A 10,000-nucleotide genomic window follows, 5' to 3' on the forward strand; every position below is an offset into this window, starting at 1 on the left:
TGTAACAGATGAATGCAATCAGGGCATGAAATAAGTCTGTGTGTGTATGTGTGTGTGTGTTTGTGTGTGTGTGTGTGTGTGTGTGCGAGTGTGAGTGTGTGTGTGTGGGAGTGTGTGTCTGTGTGTGTGTGTGTGTGCGAGTGTGAGTGTGAGTGTGAGTGTGAGTGTGTGTGTGTGTGTGTGTGTGTGTGTGTGTATGCGGGTGTGAGTGTGTGTGTGTGTGTGTGTGTGTGTGTGTGTGTGTGTGTGTGTGTGTGTGTGTGTGTGGGAGTGTGTGTCTGTGTGTATGTGTGTGTGTGTGTGGGTCCAGTTTCTGTCAGCCACTGATGTGGTATTTCTACATGACCTCTTTCTTTTCTCCCTCTGAATGCCATTCTTTCTAATTCCCTCTATCGCTCTCTCTCTCCCTAATCACCTTCCCTCCCTCTCTCTCTCTTTCTCTCTCTCTCCCTCCTTCACCCTCTCTCTTTCTCTCTCTCGCCCTCCTTCACCCTCTCTCTCTCTTTCTCTCTCTATCTCCCTCCTTCACCCTCTCTCTCTTTCTCTCTATCTCCCTCCTTCACCCTTTCTCTTTCTCTCTCTCTCCCTCCTTCACCCTCTCTCTTTCTCCGCCCTCCTTCACCCTTTCTCTTTCTCTCTCTCTCCCTCCTTCACCCTCTCTCTCTCTTTCTCTCTCGCCCTCCTTCACCCTCTCTCTCTCTCTCCCTCTATCCCTCTATCACCTTCTCTCTCTCTCTCACCCTCTATCCCTCCATCTCTCTCTCTCTCTCTCTCCCTCTATCCCTCCATCTCTCTCTCTCTCTCTCTCTCTGGTCCAGATAAAGGTAGAGCCTCTCTCAGCATCTCTGGTCCGCTCCGTTGCCGTGGCGAGCTCCCAGGCTTCTGTTACCTCAGTGACCGTAGCAACAGCTGGCGACGCCCACCTGGAGAAGCTGCCCCTGCCCTACAGCCCGCCTCCCGAGGCCCCGCCCACCCGGGCTCCAGCCTATCCACCCGGGCTCCAGCCTATGACAGAGGAGTGCGATACTTCAGCCTGTCTGACAGCACCGATGGCCACACCCCCGAGCTCTACTCCCCTCCACCATCAGAGCACATCCACCAATCAGGGCCCAGCAGAGGCGGGGCCGCCCCACCCTCGGCCAATGGGCAGAGACTGGTGGAGGAGTGGCGGGGCGGAGCAAGGGAAGAGGACGGATGGAGGACCAAGCAGCCGCTGACGGAGAGCGAGGCTGCACACACACACACACACACTCCTCCCGCTCCACACACACACAGACACACACACACACACCCCGACGTGCTGTCATCCAGCAAGCCAGAGCAAGAGCTGAAAGCCCAGAGGGAGTCGGAGAGAGAGAGAGAGAGGGAGAGGGAGAGAGAGAGGGAGAGAGAGAGGGAGAGAGAAAGGGAGAGGGAGTGGGAGAGAGAGAGAGGACTGGCCAAAGAAAGAGAGAGGGAGAAAGAGAGAGAGAGGGAGAGGGAGCTACAGAGGGAACACGAACGAGAGGAGCGTGAGAGGGAGCGGGAGAGAGAGAGAGAGCGAGAGGAGCGTGAGAGGGAGAGAGAGAGGGAGAGAGAGAGAGAGCGAGAACGAGAGGAGCGTGAGCGGGAGAGAGAGAGAGAACAAGAGCTCGCCAGGCAGAGGAGAGAGAGGGAGCGAGAGAGCGAGAGAGCAAAAGAACGTGAGCGGGAAAAAGAGCGCGAGAAGGCGTGCGAGAGGGAGAGGGAGAGCACCGCAGTGTCACAGACGCACACACGCGCTCACACACACACACACACACTCCAAGCCCTGCATACGGAGAAGGAGGCCAGCCACCGAGCCACTGGACCAGGTAAGGAGGAGGAGGAGGAGGAGGAGGAGAGGAGGAGGAGAGGAGGAGGGAGAGAAATAGAAGCATTTCAAACGGGTTATTTGCCTTCGGGTAGTTCGCTGTGCTAACTCAGTCTGCCTGTGTGTCTGTGTCTGTGTCTGGGTGTGTGTGCAAGTGTGTGTATGTGCATGCATGTGTGTGTGTGTTTGTGTTTGTGTGTGTGTGTGTGTGCGCGCGCGTGTGTGTGTGTGTGTATATATGTGTATTCATGTGTGTGTGTGTGTGTGTGTGTGTGTGTGTGTGTGTGTGTGTGTGTGTGTGTGTGTGTGTGTTCTTATTGTCTGCTTACTGGGCTTCATGTCACACACGACTGCTTGTCCCTCCAGCCGGCTTCCCATTAGTAGTCCCCGCCTCTGGCTGGCTTCTGATTGGCTCAGAGCTTCTCCAGTCGTCACCTGATTGGCTGAACCTAGCTTGGTCTGACAGCCAGCCGGTGCCGTATATCATTAGCATAAATTAGCATATATTATCCAGCATCTGCCTTTGTGGGAAGCAGATGCTCTGGTTAAGGATGCCGGATCAGAGCCGGATCAGAGCCGGATCAGAGCCAGATCAGAGCCGGATCAGAGCCAGATCAGAGCCGGATCAGAGCCAGATCAGAGCCGGATCAGAGCCAGATCAGAGCCGGCTCAGAGCCAGATCAGGCATACAGTGGTAGAGACCCTAGTAATGCCCTCCCCCTCGTTATCCCTCTCTATCTCCTTCTCTCTCTCTCTCTCCCTCTCTCCCTCTCTCTCCTCCTCCCTCCCTCCCTCTCCCTCTCCCTCTCCCTCTCCCTCTCCCTCTCTCCCTCTCTCTCCCTCTCTCCCTCCCTCTCTCTATCCCTCTCTACCTCCTTCTCTCTCTCTCTCTCCCTTTCTCCCTCCCCTCTCCCTCTTCCCTCTCCCTCTCCCTCCCTCTCTCCCTCCTTCTCTCTCTCCCGCCTTTCCTCTCTCTCCCTCTCCCTCCCCCTCTCTCCCTCCTCTCTCTATCCCTCTCTACCTCCTTCTCTCTCTCTCTCTCTCCCTCTCTCCCTCTCTCTCCCTCCTTCCCTCTCTCTCTCCCTCTCTCTCCCTCCCTCCCTCCCTCTCCCTCTCCCTCTCTCCCTCTCCCTCCTTCCTCTCTCCCACCTTTCCTCTCTCCCTCTCCCTTTCTCCCTCTCTCTCTTTCTCTCTTCCTCTTTTCTCTCTCTGTGTTTCTGTGTTTGTGTGTGTGTCAGGGACAGTCTAGTAAGCGTGGTTGTGTGTGTGTGTGTGTGTGTGTGTGTGTGTCTGTGTGTCTGTGTGTGTGTGTGTGTGTTTATTCTCCCCTTCATTTAGTAGGTCACCCATGCACACGCAAACACACACACGCGCCGGCAAACACACACACACACACACACACACACACACACACACCCATAGTTTTTTGACACTATAAAAAGAATTGAATAGAATTGAACTCATCTAGTTTCAAGAGCACAGGGAATGTGTCAGTTTGCAATTCCAATTGGACTTCATGATAAGAATGTTTGTGTGTGTGTGTGTGTGTGTGTGTGTGTGTGTGTGTGTGTGTGTGTGTGTGTGTGTGTGTCTTCACAGATGTGCCACAGCCAAGTTCATCAGGAAGACCCGTGGCTCACACTACTCCGTACACACACCCATACCCTCCCACCTCACCCCCAACCCAGCCGTACACACACCAATACACACCTGGCTCACCCCCAACCCAGCCGTACACACACGCATACACACCAACATCACCTCCAACCCAGCCGTACACACACACATACACACCAACATCACCCCCAAACCAGCCGTACACACACCAATACACACCTGGCTCACCCCCAACCCAGCCGTACACACACCAATACACACCAACATCACCTCCAACCCAATCGTACACACACACATTCACTCCAACATCACCTCCAACCCAATCGTACACACACCAATACACCCCGGCCTTACGCCCATCACAGCCTTCCACAGCTGCCCAGACATACGCCCTCTCCCAACCTTATGTGCACACACACACACACCCGCAGAATCAGCCTTACATAGAAACACACACACACACCCCTCCCCAGACACACCCACAACCCCAAGGCCCCTCCTACCCCCCTCAGGGCTACAGCGAGGCTCCGCCCCCGCCCAAACCACAGACCTACCTGCAGGCCCAGAGCCACCCTTACACCCCGCCCCCACCTCTGGCCCCGCCCCCACAGCCACTCCCCCAGACATACGGACAGGCGCATGCACCACTGAGGCAGCCTTACATCCCGCCCCCACAGGCCCCGCCCCCACAGGCCCCGCCCCCACAGGCCCCGCCCCAACAGGCCCATGCACCACTGAGCCACCCCTACGGCCAGACACAGGCTCCGCCCCCTACCCAGCCCAAACTAACTCCTCCCCCCTACTCCCCTCCCCAGACTCAGGCCCCTCCCCCCACTTACCCCAAGCCACAGCCCCCTGCGTACACCCAACTACCCCCACCCCAGCCACAACTACCCCCCCCCCAGCCACAACTACCCCCACCCCAGCCACAACTACCCCCACCCCAGCCACAACTACCCCCACCCCAGCCACAACTACCCCCACCCCAGCCACAACTACCCCCACCCCAGCCACAACTACCCCCACCCCAGCCACAACTACCCCCACCCCAGCCACAGCCCCCCCAGAGGCAGCCCCAGTCCCCCCCAGGCTCAGGGCCCTACACCACGACCCCCCCCACCCCCCTGAGCCCTGAGCCGGCCGAGGACATGAGCTCCCTGTCCATCAAGGAGAGGTGAGTGTGTGTGTGTGTGGGTGTGTGTGTGTGTGTGTGTTTGTGGGTGTGTGTGAGTGTGTGTGTGTGTTACAATCTGAATATACTGGTCTGATACTGGTGTGAGAGTGCTCCAGTGCTGCTGTGTGTGTGTGTGTGTGTGTGTGTGTGTGTAAAGTAGGGCATTGCTGTCGCTTTGCTGAGCAAAAGGAGTTATTCATAAACTCAGGGTCGAAAACTCGGCCAACTGAAGGGGACAGACCTGGGCAGAAGAGTTGCGTGCGTGCGTGCGTGTGTGTGTGTGTGTGTGTGAGTGTGTGTGTGTGTGTGTGTGTGTGTGTGTGTGTGTGTGTGTGTGTGTGTATTTACACCGTTGTCTCTGCCAGGTTGGCGCTCCTGAAGAAGAGTGTGTGTGTGTGTGTGTGTGTGTGTGTGTGTGTGTGTGTGTGTGTGTGTGTGTGTGTGTGTGTGTGTGTGTGTGTGTGTGTGAGTGTGTGTGTGTGTGTGTGTGTGTGTGTGTGTATTTACACCGTTGTCTCTGCCAGGTTGGCGCTCCTGAAGAAGAGTGTGTGTGTGTGTGTGTGTGTGTGTGTGTGTGTGTGTGTGTGTGTGTTTACACCAGGTTGGCGCTCCTGAAGAAGAGTGGGGAGGAGGACTGGAAGAACAGGATCAATAAGAAACAGGAAGTTGCTCAGGAAGTGGTCTCTGCTAGTGATGACAACGCCCAAATATGGCAGGAGCAAGGCTACAAGAAGAAGGTGGGATAGTTCATTAACTAGGTCTTACTGCTTTTTCTAACTTTCCCTCTCTCTCTCTCTCTCTCTCTCTCTCTCTCTCTCTCTCTCTCTCTCTCTCACTCTCTCTCACTCTCTCTCTCTCTCTCACTCACTCACTCACTCACTCACTCACTCACTCACTCTCAGTCTCTCTCTCTCTCTCACTCACTCTCTCTCAGTCTCTCCCTCTTTCTTTTTCTCTCTTTCCCTCTCTCACTCCATCCCTCTCTCTCTCACTCTGTCCCTCTTTCTTTTTCTCTCTTTCCCTCTCTCTCTCTCTCACACTCCATCTTTCTGTATTTCCCTCCTTCTGTCTAGTAGTATCACACACACACACACACACACACACACACACACACACACACACACACACACACACACACACACACACACACACACACACACAGAAGGCTGCATATGGGGCAGAGTCTGCAGTCATCACTTATCACACACACACACACACACACACACACACACACACACACACACACACACACAGTCCAGAGTGTTATATATTTGGGTTTTATATAATTGTCAGGTGTGCTTTGACTGCATCACACACACACACACACACACACACACACACACACACACACACACACACACACACACACAGAAGACTGCATATGGGGCAGAGTCTGCAGTCATCACTTATTACACACACACACACACACACACACACACACACACACACACACACACACACACACACACACACACACACTGTCCTTGAGTTTTGGAGGGTAGAGTATAATCTGGTGTTTTGATCTGATGAACCCAAACCAATCTCTCTCTTAATCCCATCACACACCTGGCAGGATTGGCTCAAGTGACGAGGCAAAGTGTGTGTGTGGGGGGGTGTGTGTGTCTGTGTGTTTGTGTGTCTGTGTGTGTGTGTGTCTGCAGGTGTGTGTGCAGGCGTTTCTGTTTGTGTCTGTGTGTGTGTATACAGCTGTGTGTGTGTACACCTGTGTGTGTGTGTGTGTGTGTGTGTGTGTGTGTGTGTGTGTGTGTGTGTGTGTGTGTGTGTGTGTGTGTGTCTGTGAATGGACTTGTATCATGGAGGAACATGAATGATGCAATGGACTTGTATCACGGAGGAACATGAATGATGTAATGGACTTGTATCATGGAGGAACATGAATGATGTTGATGTATACAGCTGTGTGTGTGTGTGTGTGTGTGTGTGTGTGTGTGTGTCTGTGAATGGACTTGTATCATGGAGGAACATGAATGATGTAATGGACTTGTATCACGGAGGAACATGAATGATGTAATGGACTTGTATCATGGAGGAACATGAATGATGTAATGGACTTGTATCAGGGTTGTGTTGTGCCCTGTGCTCAACCAGTGAGAGGATGTGAGGTGTGTGTGTGTGTGTGTGTGTGTGTGTCCGTCAGGATTTGGAGATTTTGGGTGACGTGTGTGTGTTTGCCTGATGGCTAAAGGCTCATGGGTTTTCTGGTTGGTGAGTTACAACCTCGCTTTAGAAAGACTAGTGCAGTGCCCGTAGGAATTATGCATTCTGCAGTCCGTGTGTGTGTGTGTGTGTGTGTGTGTGTGTGTGTGTGTGTGTGTGTGTGTGTGTGTGTGTGTGTGTGTGTGTGTGTGTGTGTGTGTGTGTGTTATGGTTTGTCTTATGGGTACTAGTGCAGTGCCCGTAGGAATGATGCATTCTGTAGTGTTAGCAGACGTAGGTGTAGCTGTTGGGTATTGTGATAGCAAGACATATTTGCACTCCACATAGGTACAGGTTACACTGAAGTACTTTTCATTAAGAAATGTTTTAATGTTGTAAAGCCTTATTGAATAATGAGAAAACAAAGTACACACGAATTACAACATATACATCGGGACACTAATACATCGGAAAACCTCTCATTGCGCCAGTAGATGCATGAACGCATGGTCACTGGTCTAGGCTAACCAGCAGCGTTGAATAGAAAGCTTACTCTTATACAAATACATCAAACTACAATATACTACAATATACTACTTAACATGGTAATGACAGTTGGTTACATGCCAGGCCCATACGCATCAGCTGGGGTAACATCTATGACGACGACTGTTCTATGACTTTGACATCATTCATGTTGTGCGGGTCCTCCCCTCTTTCTCTGAATTACTACACTACCCATAGTGCCTCACTACCCATAGTGCCTACGGCAAACGGACCCATAGTGCCTACGGCAAACGATAAAATACAAATATCTCGCGAACTATGAATTCAGAAATCTTCAAAATCAAGGATGCACAGGTTCATGACATGCGTAAGCTACATGCGAAATCTCATAACTAACGTAACTAACGTCAGGGAGATACGCCCTAGACAGACTGACAGACTGACTGACAGACAGAGATTTCTGGATTTATAGATATGCTTCTATGCAACTCCAGTCCTGAGGTAACTTGATTGAATTTTCACCTCACACACACACACACACACACACACACACACAAACACACACACACATATGATTTAGACATTCCATTTTATGCTACTTTCTTAATCTCCACGCCCAGTTACACTAAGGTGTGTGTGTGTGTGTGTGTGTGTGTGTGTGTGTGTGTGTGTGTGTGTGTGTGTGTGCAGGTTTGTGAGTGTGTGTGTGTGTGTGTGCAGGTTTGTGTGTGTGTGTAATTTTCACGACCAGTTACAGTTAAGGTGATGGTGGTCTGAGACTGGACCAGAAGTGGCGTGTGCCAAAGAAAATCCAATTTATGCTTTAGTAATGAGAAGTAGTTGGAGAAGCAGGAGTTAGCGCCTGAATGGTCTTACTGTAGCTGCTAGCAGTAGTTAGAGTCTGAATGGACTTACTGTAGCTGCTAGCAGTAGTTAGAGTCTGAAGGGTCTTACTGTAGCTGCTAGCAGTAGTTAGAGTCTGAATGGACTTACTGTAGCTGCTAGCAGTAGTTAGAGTCTAAAGGGTCTTACTGTAGCTGCTAGCAGTAGTTAGAGTCTGAAGGGTCTTACTGTAGCTGCTAGCAGTAGTTAGAGTCTGAAGGGTCTTACTGTAGCTGCTAGCAGTAGTTAGAGTCTGAAGGGTCTTACTGTAGCTGCTAGCAGTAGTTAGAGTCTGAATGGACTTACTGTAGCTGCTAGCAGTAGTTAGAGTCTGAAGGGTGTTACTGTAGCTGCTAGCAGTAGTTAGAGTCTGAATGGACTTACTGTAGCTGCTAGCAGTAGTTAGAGTCTGAAGGGTCTTACTGTAGCTGCTAGCAGTAGTTAGAGTCTGAATGGACTTACTGTAGCTGCTAGCAGTAGTTAGAGTCTGAATGGACTTACTGTAGCTGCTAGCAGTAGTTAGAGTCTGAAGGGTCTTACTGTAGCTGCTAGCAGTAGTTAGAGTCTGAATGGACTTACTGTAGCTGCTAGCAGTAGTTAGAGTCTGAATGGACTTACTGTAGCTGCTAGCAGTAGTTAGAGTCTGAAGGGTCTTACTGTAGCTGCTAGCAGTAGTTAGAGTCTGAATGGACTTACTGTAGCTGCTAGCAGTAGTTAGAGTCTGAATGGACTTACTGTAGCTGCTAGCAGTAGTTAGAGTCTGAAGGGTCTTACTGTAGCTGCTAGCAGTAGTTAGAGTCTGAATGGACTTACTGTAGCTGCTAGCAGTAGTTAGAGTCTGAAGGGTCTTACTGTAGCTGCTAGCAGTAGTTAGAGTCTGAATGGACTTACTGTAGCTGCTAGCAGTAGTTAGAGTCTGAATGGACTTACTGTAGCTGCTAGCAGTAGTTAGAGTCTGAATGGTCTTACTGTAGCTGCTAGCAGTAGTTAGAGACTGTGAGTTGATTGGTTGTATTGGACTGTGGGTTGATTGGTTGTGTTAGGCTGTGAGTTGATTGGTTGTATTGGACTGTGAGTTGATTGGTTGTATTGGACTGTGAGTTGATTGGTTGTGTTAGGCTGTGGGTTGATTGGTTGTGTTAGGCTGTGAGTTGATTGGTTGTATTGGACTGTGAGTTGATTGGTTGTATTGGACTGTGAGTTGATTGGTTGTGTTAGGCTGTGAGTTGATTGGTTGTGTTAGGCTGTGAGTTGATTGGTTGTATTGGACTGTGAGTTGATTGGTTGTGTTAGGCTGTGAGTTGATTGGTTGAGTTAGGCTGTGAGTTGATTGGTTGTGTTAGGCTGTGAGTTGATTGGTTGTATTAGGCTGTGAGTTGATTGGTTGTGTTAGGCTGTGAGTTGATTGGTTGTGTTAGGCTATGAGTTGATTGGTTGTGTTAGGCTGTGAGTTGATTGGTTGTGTTAGGCTGTGAGTTGATTGGTTGTGTTAGGCCGTGAGTTGATTGGCTGTAATAGACTGTGAGTTGATTGGCTGTAATAGGCTGTGAGTTGATTGGTTGTATTGGACTGTAAGTTGATTGGTTGTATTGGACTGTAAGTTGATTGGTTGTGTTAGGCTGTGATATGATTGGCTGTGTTAGGCTGTCGTATGTGTTTCAGCTTCTTCTTGTTCTTGTTGTGTTATCTAACCCAAACCCAACCCAACCCGTAACTTAACTCTAACCCTAACCCTTCTGTTGAGATCATGTCTTTGACTTGTTTTTCCTCTCCTTCTGGCTCCTATATTCATGTCAACTCTCTTTCTTGCGTGTATGTTGTGGACGACTGTG

The 10,000-nt window shown here is 50.7% G+C and overlaps 1 protein-coding gene across 1 annotated transcript in view; it reads left to right on the forward strand.

The window, feature by feature from the left end:
- The window catches only part of LOC308376722 (uncharacterized protein), a 72,145-nt gene that overhangs the window by 29,424 nt on the left and 32,721 nt on the right, over positions 1 to 10,000 (forward strand). The window contains 4 exon segments of the mRNA XM_080853168.1: positions 819 to 986; positions 989 to 1,832; positions 3,431 to 4,622; positions 5,224 to 5,359. Of these exon segments, the coding sequence (XP_080709294.1) occupies positions 819 to 986; positions 989 to 1,832; positions 3,431 to 4,622; positions 5,224 to 5,359 (2,340 nt within the window).

This window comes from Sprattus sprattus (assembly GCF_963457725.1).
Source record: "Sprattus sprattus genome assembly, chromosome: 15".
Classification (NCBI taxonomy): Eukaryota; Metazoa; Chordata; class Actinopteri; order Clupeiformes; family Clupeidae; genus Sprattus; species Sprattus sprattus.